Consider the following 23,368-nt stretch of genomic DNA (forward strand, 5'->3'; position numbering starts at 1 on the left):
ATGTATTACATAAGACTTGAAAAGTAGCAATAAAAATCAGTGGGAGAAAAGAATGAAGTTTTCATTTCAGATTTGGTTCATGCTCAAAGCAAAGGAATTCTAGAGCAAGCAAATCAACACAACACACAGGAGAGGGCAAGTAGGGAAAGAAAGGAAGTGAAGCACAAGAAAGATGTTTAAGAGCAAAAAAATTTAATTCTATGTCTAACTTGAGTACTTTTTAGTCATCTATCACAAATAACACTTCTACCTAACTAATGAATTTAGTTCTATAAAATAACCAGATTTACTGAAATCTTTCTGATTTATTTCTTGTTATTTGACATCACTTCTTCTCCTACACAGATTCTCTCCAGGAGCAATCAGATTGCTCATCTCCCTTCACCTTCAGCCCTACTAATTAGTCTAATTAGTCTAAAATGGGCCCTGATCACTGAATATAAAGCCTATTGTGCACCTGAAGCCCCATTTTCCAATCAGTTCCAATTAGAGATACTTGCATCTCTAGGTCTCCTGAAAGAGAACAATAACACGTGGTACCCAAGCTGCTGCTCCACTAGCTGACTGCTTCTTCCCTCCCATCCTTCTCTATGCTTCCAGCATGTCAGCTGCTAAAAGCAAGAAATTGTATCTGTTCCCCAGTGCAAAATTAATACAATATGTATGTTACAGAATTAACTGACTAGTCTGTTACTCTTTTTTATGTTTGAGATTCTGAATAATGATTGCTATAGCTAACAGGATAAACAAAGCATGATTTCCTAAAATTGGCTTTATTATATAATACTAAGAAAATAGACTCATAAATAATGATACTAACCGAGTAAAATATTCCAGTGCTTTCTCTATGTAGTCTACAGCTTTTCCATCAAGATAATCAACTAGAGCTGCTTTTGCCATCATGAGATGGCATTCACCCAAACCTAAAATCAGGTAAGTTTGTAGTTGTTAAAATATGTAAAAGAAACACTGAGAATGAACATCAAATAAATTCATTGGTGTTATATTACAGCCACTTTCCAGAAAACAAAACTTAATGGTATTTTATAAAAGTTATCTTAAGCATGGTCTTGATGCATTTATTAAAGAATTCAAATGTCAGGGTTCTGCTGGAGTAAACATGTACTAAAAGATAAAAACTATCTATGGAACCTAAGAATTTCCTTGATTTTGGACAAATTACTTACCTCTTAAAATCTTAGCTTTGAAAATGGGGATATTACCTAATAATATCTAATATGATGCTACTTGCTATCATATTACTATTTATTAGGTTGTTGTGAAACAAGATTTGACCTCTTTATATTCAAAACTATGTAGCAAACTATACTATCAAAATTAAATGAAACAGCAATTTCCTAAAGTGGCCAGTAAACATGTAATAAATGTGAGTTCTCCTTCTCTTAAGGAGTTTTATAAAAAAAAAATTTTAAAAAGGGTTTCAAGGCCTAAGTTACATGTCACTTAAAATATACACTATTTCTGAATTAAACCCCCCACTGTTTCTTTAAAAAGGAAAAAGAGGGAAGCAAATATAATGAGCTCCAGGTTTTTTTAATGGTTAGAAGTAATCATTAAAAAATTAATTAAATATGGATGGTGGTGTTTTACTTTAAATTACCAAAAATAATTTTTTAAGAAGGAACAGGTATCTATAAAGGAACTAAAATTAATTTAGATAATTACAAAACAATGCAAGTTGCCTCTAAAGTTCAAAAAGTTTAAAAATGAGATTCTATAATTTACAAAGTAACTAAAAGGTATTACGATATTCTGAGAATATAGTGAATTAATTATCAAAATATAAGAGCAGGGAAATTCTTGTTTTAGAGATCCGTTTTTAGATCCCACAGCTATCATACTACTTATCTAAAAGCTAAGTCTCTATCATATTACTATTTATTCACTGTTATGAAACAAAATTTCATCTTTCTATATTCAAATCTATATAACAAGCTATACTATAAACAGTTCATACCAGACACTTGCTGTTGACTAAAGAAGTCCTTTTCAAGTTACTCGATACATTTAGAAATTTATTCAAGGATTTTATACTTCAGTATCACAAAAGACAAAGGAGCTATTAAAGAGGAATTACCTTTCAAAGCAGGCACATAATCTTCTTTCTTTTTAATGATCAGCTGGTATTGAGCTACCGCCTCTTTATATTTGCCTAGGATTTGCTGTATTGCTGCAACCTTAAACACACTGTATGTGGATTCGGGGTTCAGCTCACTGGCTTTTGTGAAGGATTTCAAGGCTGTTGTATAGCCACCTCTGCTTAAATATGCCTCTCCTAATGACTCCCAACAATTGAAGTCCTTAGGGTCTGCCCTCAATGCTGCCTGTAAACTAAAATTTCAAGAAAGAGTAAGAGAACTAAAAGTAATAGAACTACTTCCATATCTGAAAGAAAAATACAAAGTAATTTAACTGAATCACACATATCCATGGTTCCTCCTATGGATAAAACTGAAAAACCGTATTTATTTAAAGCAAGTATACCTGTTCCTTTTATGACATGGGTTTTTTCACACTAAGAAATTTCATTGTAATTTTAGAATGAATAAAAACAAAATAAATTTTTGAAGAAATGCTCACCAAAATTTCTTTCCCTGGACTATGTAGGAGAACTCCAGTTTCCTATCCTACCAGAATAGGTATATATCTCAATATGCCTCATCACAGTCTATAAGCCCCCACCAAGCCTCCTACCAAAACAAAAATATGAGAGTTGAAAAATAGGAACAACAGGCATGCTTTAAATTTCTGATCAGATTCCAAAGCCATGAAAAAATTTTAAATGCCTGTATTCTAGGTATTAACATAAATCAGAACAACTTTGACTCAAACATATTTTCTTTACATGGTTCAAACCAAACTATTAAAAATGAGCTGCTCCAAATGCCCTTCAAGCTGCCAGTGTCTCCCCTTCCCCAAAACAATGCTTGTCAGTGGGAGAACAACAAAGATATTAACCTTTGCTTTTTATCATTCCTTAAATTTCTATTGAGAACCTGCTATATACATGATACTATTAAGACTTCACTTCCCTGGACGGCTCTCTCCTTAACACAAGGACATCAGTTAATGCAATTTTGTAATTCCAGTGCCGTGCAGATAGTAAGAACCAATGAACCATAAATAAATTTTGCTATTTCTTCCCTCGAAATACAACCTGGTATGAGGCAACTTATAAGTTCATTTTGGATATAAATGGAGTTTAATTTAAGGAACCATTAGGCTGTCTATCAGAGGTTAAATATAGAAAGGTGCCTTACTCAGCCACTGCTTGAGAATGTTGACCAGCTTTTAAATAGTATAGTCCTCGCCTAAGCCAGGCCCATTTTGCCGCTCCAGCACTTGCCTTTTGAGTGACTGTTGTTAGGATAGCTAAGGCAGTTTCCTAATAAGAAGAAAAGACTAGTATTAGAGATATTAAATATTACAAAAATACTGAACACTTATGTAAAGTAAACAGATATATTTTCATTTACCACTTTTGATTTTTTAAACTTACACTGGTATATACTGAACCACACTTTCAACATTAAGTAATTTAATATCTGCCAATAAAAAGAAAATTTACTCTATAAGCAGTGGCAGAAATATTTCTATAGTATCTACAAATAAAAATTAAAAAATAACTTTCAAGTACACATATAAAAATATTTCTATACTCAGGATAAAAAAAAAGACAAAAGTGTTTAAATTATTAGACATACCATCTCTTCAAGCTCTACACTTAAGTCAACTGCTGCAGCTCCAGATTCAGCATCAGTGTCATCTAATTCAAAAGCTTTCCTGTAACATCCACGGGCTCTGTTTCTATCTCCTACTACATCCCTGTAATAATGACCTAAATAGCAGAAAACTTTGCTCATGTATATATCCAGTTTGGCAGCCTGAAAAATAAAAATTGATAATAACAGAATATTGAAGTTTGTTTGGATGGGTCCCTTTAAAAACACAAAAGATAAATACACAGATTTAAAAAAATAAATAAATATACAAAAATATGCCAAAACATCCTTTAACGTAAGATTTAAAGCAGACATGAAAACTGGCCATCACCGGTTACAGAAAACAAACAAATATAAAAATACTATTTCTCTGCTAAAAGAAATGCGAAATTAGAGTTATTATTTCATCAATCTGTTTCTATGAGTCAAGATAGGAATGTAAAACTTCTAGCTGTTACACATCTAAAATATAAGAAGTTAAACACGTAGAAGTATATAAGACTCACTTGGCAATAAAAGTACAGTGGAAATTACCCAAAAACAGTATTGTTTTCCAAAGGTACTGATGTTTCATTTTCTATAACACGTGTTTCTTAAATTAGTAACTTTTACATTTTTATGATTTAATTTTCTCCTTGAAAACCCATACAACATTCTCACAAAACCTTATGTGTGAGAGATGAAACACACCAAAAAAAATTCAGTAAAGGGTAATTTTAAGTACCTAACTTATGTGATTATTAGATTTGATTTCATAATGAATCCATTTCAACTAAGAACTAAATAGCATATGTTACCTTTAGAAAATGGGTAAGAGCCTTTGTTTTATCTTTTCTTGTTTCTTCACCCATAGACCAATATGTTAACCCAAGTTGGTAATGATATTCAGCAACTTCAGCATCTTTCTCAAGAGCTAGCTGAAAACTAAGTCACAAAAGGGAAGAAAGGAATATTCAGATAGATAGATAGATAGATTAAAAAAAAAAATAGGAGACACCTAGTTGGAACAATCAAAGTTTGACTTATTCAAGGATGGTAAATTAGAAGCAAGTCATTACTTTAGGATATAGATCATGAGAAAAAAAAATGATTAGAAGAGGAAACCAAACTTAAAACCAAACATTATATGTGCTTACTGAACATTATGATCAGCTAATGAGATTTCAAACCCATCATGAAATTTTCTATAGTTACTGTGCTACATGCTAAATACATTTCTTAAAAATACTAAGGCTTGGGGCTCCCCTGGTGGTGCAGTGGTTGAAAGTCCGCCTGCCGATGCAGGGGACACGGGTTCGTGCCCTGGTGCAGGAGGATCCCACATGCCGCGGAGCGGCTGGGCCCGTGGGCCATGGCCGCTGAGCCTGCGCATCCGGAGCCTGTACTCCGCGACGGGAGAGGCCACAACAGTGAGAGGCCCGCGTACCGCGCGTACCACAAAAAAAAAAAAAAAAAAAAAAAATACTTAGGCTTACAAAGATCAAATTTATGCAAAACAAGATCTTTATCAAACCCATTCATTTTGAATTTTTCAAGAAATATTAAATTAAGATAGGACTAGGTTTATGAGCAATCTAAATACATCCTTACCATTTTTCTGCTTGTAGATATTCCTTTTTGGTAAAATGAATCAAAGCCTCCAGGGCATGAGCTTCAGCTAGGTCAGGGTAAGAAGAGAGAAGGTCTTCCATAATCTATAAAGTACATATCTATCAATTCCATATCCAGATAAAAATAACTTTTGACTTAAAAAAAAAACCCTCAGTTTAAATGAAAACACCAACCTTTGAAGCTTCATCTAATGAGCCTTTGTTCAGATAGGCCAAGCCTTTGAGAACCAAAAGTCCTGGGATATTATTTGCATCAGAAACCTAGAAAATAATTGTAAAGAATTGCTATAAATCTCCTACAACACAATGCAGCAATGTTTTGCTTTAACTAAAGAATGACCATGGTATAAAGACTTAGAGGACCTGATTTCTATCACTATTAACACTTTCATTCTTTGCAATCTTATTAAAGAAAATTTCAAATACATTAAAAAATTAGAGAACAGCATAATGAACCCACATGTACTTATCATCTAGTTTCAAAATTATTAGCTCAAAGCCAATCTTTTCTCATCTATACCTCCACCCATTTCACCACACTCCTGCTTAGATTACCCCAGAAATTATAGCTTTTCATCTGATAGTTTAGTATCTGTATCTAAAAAATACGTTTATTTTTAATAACATAATCATACTACCATTATAAACACATAAACAAAACCAACAATACATCCTTAACATCATCAAATAATTAACCAGTGTTCAAATTTATCAGCTGTCTCATAAAATATTTAAAGAATTTGTTTTAATCAAAATCCAAATAAGGTACATACATTTCAACTGGCTGATATGTCTCTTAAGTCTCTTTTAATCTATAGGGTTCCCTTCCATCTCTTTTTTTCTCCCTTAAAATTTAACTGTTGAAAAATATGGGCCACTTTCACAGTTTCTCAGAGTCTGGCTCTTGATGATTGTATTGTCATGGTATTGACATGCTCCCTGGTCCCCTGTATCTTCTATAAATTAGTAGGTCTAGACCTTTGATCTGATTCAGGGTTGATGTTCTGGCAAGAATACCTCATGTGTACTTGCACCTGGTTATGTCTAGTTGTCTTTTTTTCTTGTGATGTTGATCCTCAATGCCTAGATCTATTAATTCATTATGGACTGCAAAATGGTGATTTCCTAATTCTATCATTCCTTCTTTCCTTATTCGATGGCATACTTCAACAAAGAGAAATTTCCCCTCCTCTATCTATTTGATCATTCTGAGGAACAGTTCATAAAGGAAACATAGGATAAATACCTCGATTTTTTCCAATTGGTTCCTTAGCATCCTTCAAAGATTCACTTTACTGAGGATGATTTGTTGATTTTTTTTGGTATCATCATTAACACATGGATTTAAACTTAAATGATGTGCTTTAATCTACTGCAGTTACTACTGCTCAAACCATCCCCTCTTTAGCCAGTAAAAATCAATTCATGCTAGTTCCTGAGCACTTCTGACATAATTCTAATAGCCTTTTATGGTTTCATTGGTTTCTAGCATTATAAGGTGTCCTGGGCTCATCTTGTACATTTTCTGTCTCAGACTTGGATTCTACCAGTTCTTCAAGGCACTTTTCATTTGGTTTTTGTTTTTTGTAAAAAAAAAAAAAAGAGTATGGAAAGACCTCTCCAAAGCATTCACCCAAAACACACTATTGGTGGAAGGCAAGTATTGAGAGAAAACAAGAAAATAAGATATCTGTTCTTGAAGGATCCTGACAACTGTTCTAATTTTAAAGAAAAACTATGAAATGCAAAGCCTTTTGAAACATAAAAAACAATGGTTTTTTATAAAAATTCAGAACTCTGCAATATGCTGAGTGATATAATTTTAATTTTATACCAAAAATAGCCTTTATCTGAAAAATATCTTATATTGTTAAAGGCGCCATGTTGTTATAATTCATACTTTACTAGTTTTTGCTAGGGAATTTCAAACTGCTTGAATCAAAAACAGTAAGAAATCAGTTTCCTTCTTAAATATCAATCTTTCTCAGAGTGTTTTTTAAGTTGAATAAAACAAGCAACATTCTCTACCATGAAGCTACAAGTGTCCTTAATAATTCTTGTCAATAATCTATGAAATATTTTCTGGAGAGAAAAATTTAGAATACCAAATTAATAATAATCAAGTATTGATAACCCAAGAGGGCAAAAAGAGAAAAGGAGAATAAGAGCAAGAACTAAAGAAAGAAATTGCATTATATGAAGAACATTGTAAGTACTTAAGCAAGAGGCAAACAAATAACTTTAGGAGTTTCCAAAAAGTGCAGAGGTGGTGAATTCAAACCTCTAACACAAAATTTTTGTAAGTAAATATTTGTGGTAAGCAGAGAGTGGTTGATGCCTGGTTGACCGAAAACTAAATAAGGTGAAGGGAAAAATGCCATGAGGAGACTACCTGATCAAGAGTACGAATTGCTTCCTCTGAAGATTCATAATCTGAGAGTTTAATCAAAGCCTCTGCTTTCAAATGAAGACAAAGATTCTTCTGATGAAGATTGCCACCAGACACACCAAGATTATCTATGTTCTTCAGAGCTGACAAAATTAAGGACATCTGAATGAAGACAATCATATCACTTCACTTTTTTTTTCTTTTTAAGGGTAACATATAACAAATTGTAGATATAGTAAGAATAAACTGTCAAAACAATATACATGATGAATAATTCAAAGCTAAATATAAATTCTTCCCTGAACTCTTTATGAAAATATCTGAATTTGAAACAGAATAGATCTAAATTTAAAACCTCCATCTTTACGTAACATATAATAAAACTGAACATCCTGAAACACAACAATGGCTGTCTATATCTGCTACATAATAGAGGTTAACCCTTATCCAAAGCATCTGTCACAAAAATAGCACATTAAGGATAATGGAAGGGAAAAGAAGCTGAATTAGGATGAACCAAGGTAAACTGTTTCCCAACTGCAGAGGCAAGGTCACCAGCCAGGCCAAGAGCAGTGCATCATTTCTCTGATTTCTTACCCCACACCTGACCTACATGAGCACATGCAGATAGGCTCTAAGATACCTCTCCTTGTCCATTACCTACATTGAAGGAATCAAGAATCTACGTTAGAGTGAAGGTCGCAGGTCACACAAGAAGCTTCCCTGTTACAAAGACAGAGCATCACCACACAAGCTTAAACTGACTTTGTCAAAATTCCAAGTGTAGGAAACCTTTGATAAATACTCATTGTTGGTTTAAAAATATAGTAGTAGACATGCACACAGACTTGGTGTGTTTTTTTTTTTAACCTCCTCAATGAAATTTAAATTAGTTGGTAACTTAAAATACAAAATAAAGCACCATTATCATTCTCCTTTAAGATGAAAAGAAACAGCATTGGCCACCCTGGAAGATGTCAAGAATACCTTGATTGCATGAAAGAACAGCTTCCTTAGGTTTATGCATTCTGACTTGGGCTTCTGCCAGATGATACCATCCAGCTGTGCAGAGAGGGCTTTCCTTTAACCCTAAAAGGATAAGAGTAATCACAAAATCCAAGGTTTCCATTACGACTGAGATGAATGGCACCACAATCCACTCCCCAGATCAGACTCCTCCCCGCTCCCTTGTAGTCCATAGCTAATCAGTCACAAAGTCACATTGATTCCACGGCCCACCACTTCAGGTCAGACCTCCATTATCTATCCCAGATCAATGCAAGTGCTTGCCATCTACACCAATTCATTCTCTATACTGTGGCCAGAATATTTCTAAAAATACAAATGGGATTATGAAATTCCCCTACTTAAGACTGCGCTGGTTCCCAGCTGCCCTTTGGATAACATGCAAACCTCTTAACAAGGTTTGCAAGGCCCCTTTCCAGCCTCAATTCTTGTCCCCTCCTGCTCCCATACTTTATTTTCAAATCTTGCTGAACGATCAGGAGTTTCCTGAACACTAGCTTTTCTCTCACCTCAGGCTATTTCAACTCTTGGCCTAAAATGCTCCTCCCGCTGCCAGGCTTGTATTTGTCATTCAGACCTCAATATGAAAGAGAGTTCATCCAGAATTGTCATACCTGATAAGACTAAATTAAAGCCTCCTAAGCATGGAGATAGCATCCTTATTTTACACGGAGATAGTATCCTTATTTTACAAACGAAAACACTGAGACACACTGAGACACAAAGAGTTTAATTAACTTTCGTAAGGTCTGGAAATTAGTGAGTGGCAGAGTTGGAATTCAAACTTAAGCAGACTCCAGAGTATGTAAGTACATTTTTTTGCTTCTATCCTAAATATATATATTCCTTAAAGAAAGGCCCAAAGATAAACGCCTGCTAACAACTATACCTCATGTTATATGTTGCACACTGAACACTCACCTTCTGTTAAGTTCCTAACAGCACCTTCGTACTTTTTGTCTTGTAATGCTTTAATGCCTAAACCAATGAGACCTGGACCACTTTTTGAATCCATTTCCACTAATCTACAACAGTACTGTTCTCCCTCATCAGTAAGGCTTCCTGGAATTAAAAGAAAAAGTTATTAGCATACATATAACAATATGTGCCAACACCTGTACACTTAAATCCCAAGAGCTGTCTTATGCATACACTTCCATATCTTGATTCCAGGAATTTGAAACTTAAATAGACCAACAAATGTAGAAAATATTAACATCTCATAAAGAAAATGACGTTCCTCCTTCTTCTTAAATACCAGAAGTAGAAACCACTTTACACACAGCAGTATGGGTAAACCGAACTTGCTGTCGTACTCAAGGGTTTCAAGCAAGAAACCTACTGCTACTTGCCACAAGGCTAAGACTCAGCGCGCTGCGTGCCACCGGGTCTCCCTTTGCTATTCAGCAATAAGAACTTTGGTTGTTAGATGAAGGAATCCCTGTCAAAGGACAGTATCTTTGCCAACCTCTCTCCCTGGACAACAACGTGCTGCTAGAGATGCGGCAGCCAAGATGCCAGATGCAGTGGACTCTTCCAGCAGCCCAGAATCAAAAGACAGCCTACTCAGCAGGATACTGAACAAAGACTTAGTCACATTCTTCTTAAGTTTACATTCAAAACTTTCTTTTCCTATATAAGTTAACAGTTAGGCTTATGTAGTAATCATCCAATGCCTACATTTTGAGTTTATTTTGGTAAAAAAAATTAGTTTAGAAAACACTGTAGGTTCTGTTATATTGTATTTCCATTTTCTCCAACCTCAATCATTCTCAGAATTTCTGTTCCCAGAAAAGCACAAAAACAGGTGGAAAATATGATTTCTGTTTTGAGAATAAACTGGGACTACCACTCACCACTTTAATAAGTTGTTTAATCACATACGGAAATTCTTAAAAAGTAATTGAGACAGTAATTTACAACTTGAAGCAATAAATAAGGGGAACAAATAAAAATAATTTATCTGAAAAAGAGACCTGATGCTTTAATATCTCTATAAAACAGCCCCAAACCACATATGGAACCACTGTTTCAGTAACAGATGTCAAAGGTGAATTCTTTGCATGATACCATTTAGCTTATATATTTCAAAATATTTAAAACCAGATATACAACAATGTATATAATCCCTAAGTAATATTTTATATATTAATTTAGAAGTCCAAGTTAGCACCAAAAATTCAAAGAATTCATAAAGGCTAAAGAATTAAAACTTCAATACTGTTTGGTGAAATATGAGAATAAACTGGAAGAAATACTATCTCGGTTAATAAGCCAGTAAAAAAGACACAAGCCTGCTTCTAGACAAGAATTTCCCTTCCATCAATATGTTCTCACTATCGCTTCCGTATATATGAATTCCAAGAATAGACATGCCTAGTTCCATACACCCTATTATCCTCCAAAAGCAAACCACTGGGGGCTTCCCCCACCCCTTTTATATCCAGCGGTATTGTCTAAACTAGATATCAAAATAACCTCGAGGACTTGTTAAAACAAAAAATGCTGAACGCTACTCTCAAAGTTTCTGATTCAGTAGGTCTGATATTAGACCTGAGAATTTGCATTTCTAACAAGTTGTCAGGTGATACTGATGCTACTGGTCCAGAGATCATACTTTAAGAATCACCAGTCTACAGTATTTACCAATACCATATACCAACTGTATTACTAGCGTTATAGCATATATACCCTACCTTTGTTGCCTCTGTAGCTAAACAGTAATTTCTGAAGGGTAGGGACTAGTATAGTATCTTGTACATGTAGCCATTCATTAAATATTGTAATGATCCTTTAAAAATACCGTTATGAACTGATGTCCCAAAAGGCTTAGTCTATTAATAGGTAAAGGCTGAGAATTACTATGGAAAATTAAAAACATTCACCATTCTAAAAAAGAAAATAAAATGGCTACTAAAATTTTACCTTCGATTTCTATCCAACTGAGTCAAAACTCTCTCTTACTCCACAGAAACACAATTCATGATAGTCTATCTTGGCTATAAAAACTGCACTTATTACAGAAAACACACCTGGGATGAAAAGAAGAAAAGCCAATCATGCATCTTTTCTAAAAAATCATCCATATTTAGGGTAACTAAAAACTGCACACAGGTGAGCAAAGTGTGAATAGGCAGATGAAAATAGTTTCCAAAAGGTCTAGGATTAACACAAAAATCTTTTAAACAAGGTATATTTTCCTAACATATTCCCCTTTGCTAACATCTGGGAGCACAATTATAAAAGCAAAAAGAGATTCGGGGAGACTATATTCACGTCTAGCCCTGGATAACATACTCTCTACATAAGACCAAGTGGCACGTAGAGGGTTTCTCTACAGTGTTCACAAAAACCATCAACAGTAATAACAACACTAGTGATCCTGTGTAAAGAGACAGGAATATTCTAGCTTCAACTCTCAATCCACTTCTCCATACTAATTCTTGTTGAAAATACTACCTAAATAAATGTGGAGGATAAAACCAGAAAGGAAATAGACTTCATTGTTTTTGAATAGAAAATTGTTTATTTAACTTATCTGCTCTTTTTAACATTTAAAAGAGTCTAAGATTCCAGATTTAGTGACTTTAGAACAGTTTGTCAATATTATTTTTATTTGTCAATAAGGCAAGGTAGACTTGGAGCTGATAAACGATGTTCTGAAAAGGTTCAGAGTAGATGCTCAGTAATACCTATAAGAATTCTGTTTCCTAAAGTTTATCACAAAAAAAGGCAAGAGCTTTTTTTAATTTATTTCTGACATCCCAAAGAAATCCAACAGTGCTGTAGAATTTTTCTTTTAAATTAACCTAGCTTGGAGGGAGAAAAACAACATGTACTCATTTTTTTATTTCCACCTGGATTTTCTAGTATTTCTGGAACAGAAAATCTTAAACTCTTTTCTGTTTGGATTTGAAGAAACAAGCTTTCTTATCCTCCTGCAATTCAGCAATAAAGCAAAACAAAATAAATCAAAAAGGTCATTTAGCATGAAATAACATTTCATCAGATGACAACTGTGAAAGCTATTCACTACTTGTTATGTGAAGCTTTATAAACTGAGTCATTTTGCAAATGAGTCTTCAAGCCTCAACATGCAAAGGAGGACAAAAGAGAATGAAATATATTTGTCCCCAGTGGAAAAGAACCCAGTGATTAACTGCTGTGAGGCAGCAAATTCTGCAGGCACTAAAGTACTCTGGGGGAGGATAGATCAGCCTTTAAGAGACCTCACAGATTTTCAGAAGTTCTTAATACATAGAAAGTTTGGCTTAAAGGAGCAATGAAAAGAAGGAAAAAAAGAAATCATTAAGCACAGCTTCCTACTCTCCTACATTATTAAACTTCCACCCCAAAATAATGCTTCACCTCAGAATGTACCTAAGCCTGAACTGCCCCATTCCACAAATCCTTACAACCAACATTTCAGCAGGGAAAGAAGTCTTCCTTGGAGTACCATACATGTAAATATCCACCTACCCACTCCCCTTTGCCAGGACATTTGTAATTCTGCAAAATACCCATCCCCAAACCCTCTTTGAGAATGTTTTTTTTTTTTCCACAAAAATCAACACTCTCTCTAATCAATCCGAAAATCCCTTTGCTATCTCTTTACTAAAACATTTTGTCAAGTACTGAATTTATGGGCAAAACTCTGCAGATTGTTTGTTGAGCTTATTGCTTCTATAATTTTGTAGGCTTTTTCATATACTAGGGCATATTTACTCAACAAATCTACATTATAGGCTTATATGTGCCTATTACGAAAACATTTGATCAGCCCTCAAAAAGAAACATCAGTGTATCTTCTTGTGCCAATTAGCATGTAAGCACGTTAAGAATGAGGGAATGGCACAAACCATGAATAGCTGAACAGGAACAGAGAGAAAAGGGTGAACAGCCATGAATTTCGCAATAGCAGAAAAAGGAGTGGAGGGATGAGTACCAGAGGCCACACAATAAAGAAAATCAGTCCACTTATCTTGGGAACACACTGGGTTTCATGCTAAAAGTTGAAGAAACTGGGTGACTTAGAACTATGCTTCCTATTAGAGGAAAACAAACAAAAAAACACACACAAAAAAAATCATAGAAGTCTTCCCTGGTGACGCAGTGGTTAAGAACCCGCCTGCCAATGCAGGGGACACGGGTTCGAGCCCTGGTCTGGGAAGATCCCACACGCCGCGGAGCAACTAAGGCCGTGCACCACAACTACTGAGACTGTGCTCTAGAGCCTGCGAGGCACAACTACTGAAGCCCGCGCACCTAGAGCCCGTGCTCTGCAACAAGAGAAGCCACCGCAATGAGAAGCCCGCACACCACAACAAAGAGTAGCCCTCGCTCGCTGCAACTAGAGAAAGCCCGCGCACAGCAACGAAGACCCAACACAGCCAAAAATAAATTAATTAATTAAAAAAAAAATCATAAGCATGCTTCCTGTACTGAAAGTCTCTTAACATGCCTCTTCCTCCTTGACCTCAAGGCAACGTCCATAACATTAACTAGCACTTTCTTCTTGAAACTCTCCTGCCAGAAGAGTTACTGCAATTCTCTTTCTCCTCTAAAAGCCTACTATCCCACTCTCACACTTCCTCCTCTTCTCCCTTAAATGAAGTCAGTCCGTCCCTGGATTGCTTCTTTTTATACCTGCTAACCATTTCTTCCTACTCTTTTCCCATTGCTGTATTCTAAGTTCCAATTCAATCACTTTGATTAAAAAAGACAGCCCTGGGCTTCCCTGGTGGCGTGGTGGTTGAGAGTCCGCCTGCCGATGCAGGGGACACAGGTTCCTGCACTGGTCCGGGAAGATCCCCACATGCCGCAGAGCGGCTGGGCCCATGAGCCATGGTCACTGAGCCTGCGCGTCCGGAGCCTGTGCTCCGCAACGGGATAGGCCACAACAGTGAGAGGCCCGCGTACCGCAAAAAAAGAAAAAAAAAAAAAAAAAAGACAGCCCTACTAAAGGCCTCCTAATCATAAAATTAGTTGCTCAATCTCTCAAGACAGACCTCCTTTCTGAAATGCTCTTTCCTTGCCTTCCGTGTTGCTTTGCATCGGCTCCCCCACCTTCCTCTCTGACCCTCTTCGCTTCTCTGTCCTCCATCCCCTCTTCCCCCTCTTCCTCCCTTTCCCTTCAAGGCAGCCAACACTGCCCAAGGTACAGTTTTCACCTTTCCGCCCTTCAGGCATCCTCTGAAGTCATCCACTCCATTCACTTTCATGTACACGCAAACGGCTTCTAAACCTTGTTGATCTCTCACGGGCAAACCCTGATGATCATTTCCCTCTGAATGCCCATTAACAGCTCCTCTCAACAACTTACCTTTCGTACAAACCATCATTCCATATTAGTGCAACTTTTCAGGAGAGTTGAAAGTTAAAATTGATTTCTCCCTCCCTTCACCTCTAAGAAATCTCTTCCATTTTTGCATTCACCTGTTACTTTCAATTGCTGCTACCATATTCCCAGTTCATTCATTCCTATAGTTCATTCATTCCTAGCATCACTTATTCTACCCAATCTAGTCTATCTTCTGTACAATCTATCCTGCACACCATATTAGTTTAAGATTTTATACTTCATAAATCTACTCACTACAACACTTTTAATGTTTTCTCATGTTAGTGAAAACTGCTCTTGCACGTGTATCTTTGACTCAGTTAAAGTAAGGAAAAGGGGGTCTGCTTACTTCTCACCATAAAAAAATCCAAAACTGAAGAGTTCTGGACTTTAGTTCAGACACCGGGGGAAAAAAGTACAAGTTGGACTTACAAGGGAAAGTTAGAGTGGGGAGAGCCAAGATAAGTGCAATGAGACTTTTGTAACAGGAATTTTCCCTCATTTATCTCAAGCAGTAGTTTTCAACCATTTTTCAATTATGAAACATGCGATGGTCATTAACATACAAAGCATTCCCATGTCTATACTCATTTAGCAACAAAGTGAAAAAAACTTAAATGGATTAGGAAAGCTCTGCAATAATTTACAATCACTACCACACTGGTGCTGGTACTGTTATTTCCATTCCAATGACTGACTTCTATGAATTATATTCCTATCGGGTGAATACAGGAATGGACAGGAATGATATTCAAATTCTTTTTAAAACACCTATTCAGCACAGACACTGGCAAAACAGACAGCAGCTGTTGTGAAAACCAATATGGTCAACATCCTGTAAACTGACAAGCACAGGATATCCACAGCTACAAGTTTTGGCAACTCCCAGAAGGCTAGCTGCCATCACTTCTCTCTCTTCCCCCAACAAAAGTACACAAAGAAGCAACAGTATGAAGCATACACTAAGACACACTCTCTGACTTGAATCTGCTCTGTTTAATTAAAAAAGTAGATCATTCACAAACTTCATTACTTTATCATACTATAGTATTTGTAACAATGTCATTGTGACATTGACATACCACATAACATCAACACTGAGAATGTTAATCTTTCACAAAATCTTTTGCATGACATTCACATCCCTGTGTAATACAGTCTAACTTACTTAATCAAAATATATCTTAGTTATTCTTTCTCCTACAGCAAATAGAACTATTTTACTATTCCCCAAAACCACACCTAGTCCCATTCCTCTGCTCATGCCATGTGGCGTATCTTTCACCTTCTCCTGTTCATCTAATTTCTGTGGAAAATTCAAGACCTTCTTCAATTCTTACCTTCAAAAATACTTCACTGATCAACAATAAACTCAGTAGCTCATAATTCGTCTGTGTCACTATACCTTCCTGTATTTCTTAGCCTTTTCATGTGCACGAAGAATACATATTGTACTTCCTCTCATGTCCAGAAATACTGAAACAATGCCTTACACACAACGGGCACTAAAACAATTTTTGATTCATAGCAACATCACTCTCACACCTCTGGGACACACAATATAACAAAGAATAAATTACCTGTTTCAATTAAATGCAAACAAAGCACTTCTAATGGATACTGTACAGTAGGATAGATGTTTATCATTCCTTCACAAGCCTTCTTCAACCTAGCAGTCTCATGAGGAAACTTGAAAATATAAAAGTAAAATAAAGTGAGTAGCAGAAAAATATACTTGTGAGCACTTTCCTAATTAGAATAGAAAGTCACGTTAGAGATTTTAAAAATCAACTTACTTTGGATAAACATTGAATGAAATGTCTATAAAGCACCTGGTGATCTTCACTAGGAATCTTATCTGATAAGTCCAGTGCATTCTCAAAAGCAGTTAATAGCTGAAACAAAGACACAAAAAGCTATTATCTTTAGCACACTTAAATGACAAATACAATAAACAGTTGAACACAAAAGACTTACTTATACAAACCATACCCTTAACTAGTAACTGCAAATGTGTTTTATTGTCTGGCCCTACAATTTCAATGAGGAAAAAAATGTATAATTAAGTTTGGAATACATCTAACTCCAATTGGCCGGCAGACTGCACTGAACTAATAAGGGATAACTATGAATTAGCGACATTAATTTAACAAAACATTCTTGTAAGTGCTTGCTGCTCCCTACTAACTAGTTGAGAGGTACAGTCTCATATGTTAGTGTAGCTGTTACTGCTCAGATCACTTTTAAAACATCTCTTCTGAAATCACCAGCACAGTCTTTGGAACATCTTCAGGATAGCAAATCTTCAATCTCAAAAAAAAAATTTTTATTAAGTTATACTTTTGGTAAAAAACCAGAGATATGACTGAACTATCATGAAATCATTCTTCTTACATAGTATTATTAACTGACTTTGAAGAAAATTCCAAAAGAAGCCTCCTAAATATTTCCTCAGCAAGGACAGCAATACCAAAATCCAAGGCAAGCACTTTAAAAAATACCATTCATGGGACTTCCCTGGTGGCGCAGAGGTTAAGAATCCGCCTGCCAATGCAGGGGACACGGGGGGTTCGAGCCCTGGTCCAGGAAGATCCCACATGCCACGGAGCAACTAAGTCCGTGCGCCACAACTACTGAGCCTGCGCTCTAGAGTCTGTAAGCCACAACTACTGAGCCTGCACTCTAGAGCCCACGAGCCACAACTACTGAAACCCACATGCCTAGAGCCCGTGCTCTGTAATAAGAGAAGCCACCGCAATGAGAAGCCCATGCACCGCAACAAAGAGTAGCCCCCACTCACCGCAACTAGAGAAAGCCCGCACACAGCAACGAAGACCCAATGCAGCCAAAAATAAATATTTTTTAAAAATATATAATAAAAATAAAGAATACCATTCATTTGGTTACGTAAGTTCTACATTTTTCAAAATGAATTTCCATGACTTTATAATAAAAATTCATAATACAGTTCACCACCTCAAATTTTCATTTTAAGGTATGGCATAAAGTCTGTATAAATAAGTAAAATTTTACTGTGCTAATAAAGTTTAATGATCTTGCAAATAAAGAAAAAAAAAAGAAGCCTAACAAACAGTCTAGCATAACACGTTTAAAAAAAATAGTAATGAAATTAATCCACGTGGTAAATATGTGATACATTTTTTTCTGAACAGACTTAAATAAGGCAGAGTATCACTAGCATTCAAGGTAAAAATAACCCTCCCCCCAAAAAAATCCTTTTATCCTATTTAACAATTAGAAATCAATTCTTAAAATGATAAGTATAATTAGTTCTCTTTCATGGAGGAGTATAGTGTAGATAATTCAAAATATTTTTACTTATTTTGACATGTGTTTGATATCCTGGTAACTGATACTATTTTAAGGAAATAAGTCATAATATGAAGACATGGTTTAAAAGAAGTTAATAAATCACCTAATTTTGTCAACGTTCAATTTTTTTCCACAACTGAATCTATACACAGATAAACCAATACAAAAACAAATGCAAATCTTATTCTCATGTTTTTATTCCTACCACTTAGGACATGCCTGACATATAGTAATAGGTTCTCCATAAATATTTTCTAATTAAAGGAACAAATTAATGAGTGAACAAATGAACGAACGTATAAAGAAATGAGCTTCGAATCCTATATGGAGTCTATAATTGTTCACATTTAAAAATTCTATTAAATTTAGCAAGTGTACATTGAGTGTTTATTTACTATAATATGAAATTAAGTTTACTTTTAAACTTACAAATATAAAAAATAGAATGATGAAAATATTTTCCAATTATGGTTCAAAACCAATAGGTTTTTTTAAGTCTTTTAAAAAGTCTTTTCAATTACTTGAAAATGTGTACATTAAAAAAGAATATTTCAGGCTTTCCTGGTGGCGCAGTGGTTGGGAGTCCGCCTGCCGGTGCAGGGAACGCGGGTTCGTGCCCCGGTCCGGGAGGATCCCGCATGCCACGGGGCGGGTGGGCCCGTGGGCCATGGACGCTGGGCCTGCGCGTCCGCAGCCTGTGCTCCGCAATGGGAGAGGCCGTGACAGTGAGAGGCCCGCGTACCACAAAAAAAAAAAAAAGAAATATTTCTAGGTATAAGTACTCTAAATACGAAATATAAATACTCTAAATAAAATACTCTACAACCAACAAGGGATTAAGCTCCAAAATATACAAACAGCTCATACAGCTCGATATCAAAAAAACAAACAACCCAAACCAAAAATGGGCAGAAGCCCTAAATAGAAATTTCTCCAAAGAAGACATACAGATGGCCAAAAACCACATGAAAAGATGCTAAACACCACTAATTATTAGAGAAATGCAAATCAAAACTACAATGAGGTATCGCCTCACACGGATCATAATGGCCATCATCAAAAAATCTACAAACAATAAATGCTGGAGAAGGTGTGGAGAAAAGGGAACCCTCTTGCACTGTTGGTGGGAATGTAAATTGGTGCAGCCACTATGGAGAATAGTATGGAGGTTCCTTAAAAACTAAAAATAAAACTACCATATCACCCAGCAATCCCACTCCTGGGCATATACTCAGAGAAAACCACAACTTGAAAAGATACATGTACCCCAATGTTCATTGCAGCACTATTTACAATAGCCAAGACATGGAAGCAACCTAAATGTCCATCAACAGAGGAATGGCTAAAGAAGATGTAGTGTACATATATATATATACACAATGGAACATTACTCAGCCATAAAAAAAGAATGAAACAATGCCATTTGCAGCAACATGGATGGACCCAGAGACCGTCAAACTGAGTGAAGTAAGTCAGACAGAGAAAGACAAATATCATATGATATCATTTACATGTGGAATTTTAAAAAATGGTACAAATGAACTTGTTTACAAAACAGAAATAGAGTCACAGATGTATGTCACAAATTTATGGTTACCAGGGGGGAAAGGGCAGGGGAGAGATACATTGGGAGATCGGGATTGACATATACACACTACTATATATAAAACAGATAACTAATAAGAACCTACTGTAAAGCACAGGGAACTCTATTCAATACTCTGTAATGAACTATACGGGAAAAGAATCTAAAAAAGAGTGGCTATATATATATAATACGTATAACTGACTCACTTGGCTGTACATCTGAAATTAACACAACACTGTAAATCAACTATGCTCCAACAAAAAGTTAAATAAATAAGTAAATAAAATACTCTAGTTGAACTGTTAAATCTGAAAGTAATTTAGTACTCTTAGTTCATAAATATAAAGAAACACACCTTTAAGGTACAACTGTTTAGAAATTATAGCAGTTTTGCAAAAGCCAATTTCATAGTATCTTTTTTTTACAGTGATTAAGTAACTGATTTATTGTGAATTCTTATGAATACAAGGAAGTAAAATTCTGATACCCTGAATATTATTTCCACTCTGTCCAGACTTAGTATGAAACTGTAGGCCTGTAGTTCTGATTTTATCAGGAAGAGCTTCTATGAATTTAAAACTGAACATTTATAAAATATCTAGTCTGACATACAGTACTTTTCTGTATCATATTGTTATGTTTCCATTTTCTGAATTCAACTAAATGATCAACTTTCATGACACAAATTGTGGGGAATAAATGGCTAGTACCAATTGTTGGGTCTCATTATTCTGATGCTCAGTACTCCCAGCCAGCAACTGGGTCAATTTCTTCCATAGCTGATGAAGTTCTTGGTTTTCCGCACCTCCTTCCTGCCGTGTCTTTATCAATTTGTGCCATGTTCGGGCCACCTATCAGGGAGATTTAAAATGGTTACTTTATCTAAAATACTAAAGTGCTATTAAAAAATTTTAAATCTATAAGTAAAAATATTTTTATCTGCTAATACACAAAAATAGCAAAAGCACAGAACTCCATCTATTATGAATTCCATAAAAAATAAGATGATTGGGCACGTCCACATAGTGCTTATATTACAAGTATGACTGAGATACCAGAGTACATACAGGGATAATGACTACATGCCCCAATCTTCATAACCTACAGCATCAGGAGTCGCACACCACAAACAGGACAATAAATTCTACAGATGATATTTTTACTTATTTTATTTATCCCTGCCCAGTTTCAAAAAAGTCTGGAAATAATGACACCTGAAATTTGAATTCCAAGTTACAGTTTTCAAAGCACTGTGATTTGTTTTGATACCACACTACAATTAATTTTCTAAATTTTTCCTTAAGCTAAAGGAAAGCTTTCTTTTAATAATGGTTTTATTAAAAGAAATCTACTACCCCAGCAAATCATTAACCAACCTCTACGTGTTTCTTTTCTTGGTAATACAGATCCACAAGTTTCTTACAGACATCACACCACTTCTGTTTGTCAACACTTAGAATAGAAGAAAAGGATTTTGAATCTGATTAATGAATACAACTGAGGACTTAAGACACAAAAATTAAAATATCCCCAAAATAATGTTAGGCACTATTTTAAATTAGAACATATCCTCTATCACACTACAGTAAAATTTTATAAAATGAGCATCTCATAAAAAAGAAAAGGTTTAAGAAATATTATCTTCTATTATATTGACTAAAAATAATATCAAAGTTCTCAAATAAGTCAATCCCCTTACGATTAGTGTTTCAATCATAATCAAGAGATTCTGTAACAACAGTTTGAAAGAAAAATGATTCACAATTCCCAGTAAATGTCCGGAGTACTTCCATATAATTTTGAATCAGTTTTATTCTAATTCAAGCCATTAAAGAAACTAGCCTTTCCTCACATATTGATTACCTTTCATAAAGATCCAGGAGCTTTTGGTAAACACCAGGTAAGTCATCCTTAGCATTTATGTGATTACATTTCTCATACAAGCTTGCTAACCCCTAAAAGAGGAAACAACAGAGATTATTCTTCCAAAGATATCTAGTGTGCTCATGTTTGTTTTGCTAAATAAACTGACAATCTATGAAGATTATTTATGATAGAGATTATTATAATTTACAGATGAAATAAAATGTCTGGGATGTGCCTCCAAATAACTGGGGGTAGGAGGGAGTAGGTGAAAAAATACTGGCCATGAGTGAGTTTTTACTGAAGCTGGATGGTGGACATAGAGGGGTTCATTTTACCATTCTCTTCACTTTTGAAAATATACTTGAAGTGTTCCACAATAAAAAAAATACCTTTTAATAATTATTATGCAATCTTAACACCTAAGACGTTACCATGTGACACTACTTTCACATGGTCAAACAAGAAAAATCCAAGTAGTCTTTGGAAATTGTCATTTTTGCTTCAAATAAAGATCAGATATCCTAAACCAATCAGTACATAATAAAAGCTGGCATTAGGGAGATGTTACTAGATAACCCTACTCATGTTGCTGTTCATGTAAACCTGAGACAAACAGGTTCATGTTCTCCAGAGCCTACTACCCCTATTAATCATAGTTTCCAAGATGTGATTGAGATATGAAACAGTTATTAAATATGAAAAAGCTGGAGAAGCCAAGTAAAAACCACGAAGACCATTAAATGAGAAGAAGGAATTTAACTAGTACTCAGAGACATAGAATTTCAAATTTTTTATATTATTTCATTTTCAAAAACATATTTTAAAAACATAATATACATTTCTTTTCTCTCAGGTAAGCATAAAGAATATTCTTCATAAGTCTCTAATATGCACATATAATTAAGTTGGAGATTTATATAATCATGTTTCAATTTCTGTCCTAACATTTGGAAATAATCCATTGGATTGGAGATTAAATAGTGGTAAACAGCATTCTTGGCACCTTTTTTTTTTCAACTAATTTTCAGGTTTAGAAGATCAATAAATTTAATTTTTTTTTCTTATTCTGAGTAAATGGAGGTTTAAATGCTAAATTGCAAAGCTGTTAGCTGTATTTTGAAAAATGGGAAAAAGTTCTTTCCTATAACATAGTAAATAAAAATGTCTACGTACCTGCCAAGCTAGTAATTGGTCTGGCTCTAGCTCAGCAGCTTTCTTATAGGCACCCTGGGCCTGATCAGGTTGTTCTAGCTCGGCTGCAGCAACACCAATAAAAACCCAGGCATTATAGTTATTTTTCTCTTGTTTTAACACTGTCTGATTAAAAAATTAAAAGAGAAGGTAATTAAATTTTGGAAGCTCATGGACAAACAATAATCAAAAGACAGTCTACCTAGGACTCAGGAAATCTGGATCTACCACTAAATGGACAATCTTAAGAATATCACTTAACCCCTGTGGTCTTCAGTTTCC

The 23,368-nt window shown here is 35.2% G+C and overlaps 1 protein-coding gene across 14 annotated transcripts in view; it reads right to left on the bottom strand.

Moving 5' to 3' along the window:
* SKIC3 (SKI3 subunit of superkiller complex) overlaps positions 1-23,368 on the bottom strand; it is a 158,268-nt gene that overhangs the window by 52,126 nt on the left and 82,774 nt on the right. For 12 of the 14 annotated variants that reach the window (XM_073802327.1, XM_033853030.2, XM_073802330.1 and 9 more), the window contains 16 exons: positions 23,069-23,212; positions 21,893-21,984; positions 21,406-21,481; positions 20,740-20,880; positions 16,905-17,003; positions 16,689-16,797; positions 9,690-9,830; positions 8,730-8,831; positions 7,746-7,885; positions 5,528-5,614; positions 5,334-5,437; positions 4,541-4,667; positions 3,726-3,905; positions 3,282-3,406; positions 2,099-2,352; positions 821-923 (listed from right to left, as the gene is read on the bottom strand). In XM_073802327.1, coding sequence (XP_073658428.1) covers positions 821-923; positions 2,099-2,352; positions 3,282-3,406; positions 3,726-3,905; positions 4,541-4,667; positions 5,334-5,437; positions 5,528-5,614; positions 7,746-7,885; positions 8,730-8,831; positions 9,690-9,830; positions 16,689-16,797; positions 16,905-17,003; positions 20,740-20,880; positions 21,406-21,481; positions 21,893-21,984; positions 23,069-23,212 — 2,024 coding nt within the window. The remainder of the gene's footprint in view (positions 1-820; positions 924-2,098; positions 2,353-3,281; positions 3,407-3,725; positions 3,906-4,540; positions 4,668-5,333; positions 5,438-5,527; positions 5,615-7,745; positions 7,886-8,729; positions 8,832-9,689; positions 9,831-16,688; positions 16,798-16,904; positions 17,004-20,739; positions 20,881-21,405; positions 21,482-21,892; positions 21,985-23,068; positions 23,213-23,368) is intronic. The other 2 variants (XM_073802325.1, XM_073802326.1) reach the window with 1 other exon arrangement.

This window comes from Tursiops truncatus, chromosome 3 (assembly GCF_011762595.2).
Source record: "Tursiops truncatus isolate mTurTru1 chromosome 3, mTurTru1.mat.Y, whole genome shotgun sequence".
In the NCBI taxonomy this organism is placed as follows: Eukaryota; Metazoa; Chordata; class Mammalia; order Artiodactyla; family Delphinidae; genus Tursiops; species Tursiops truncatus.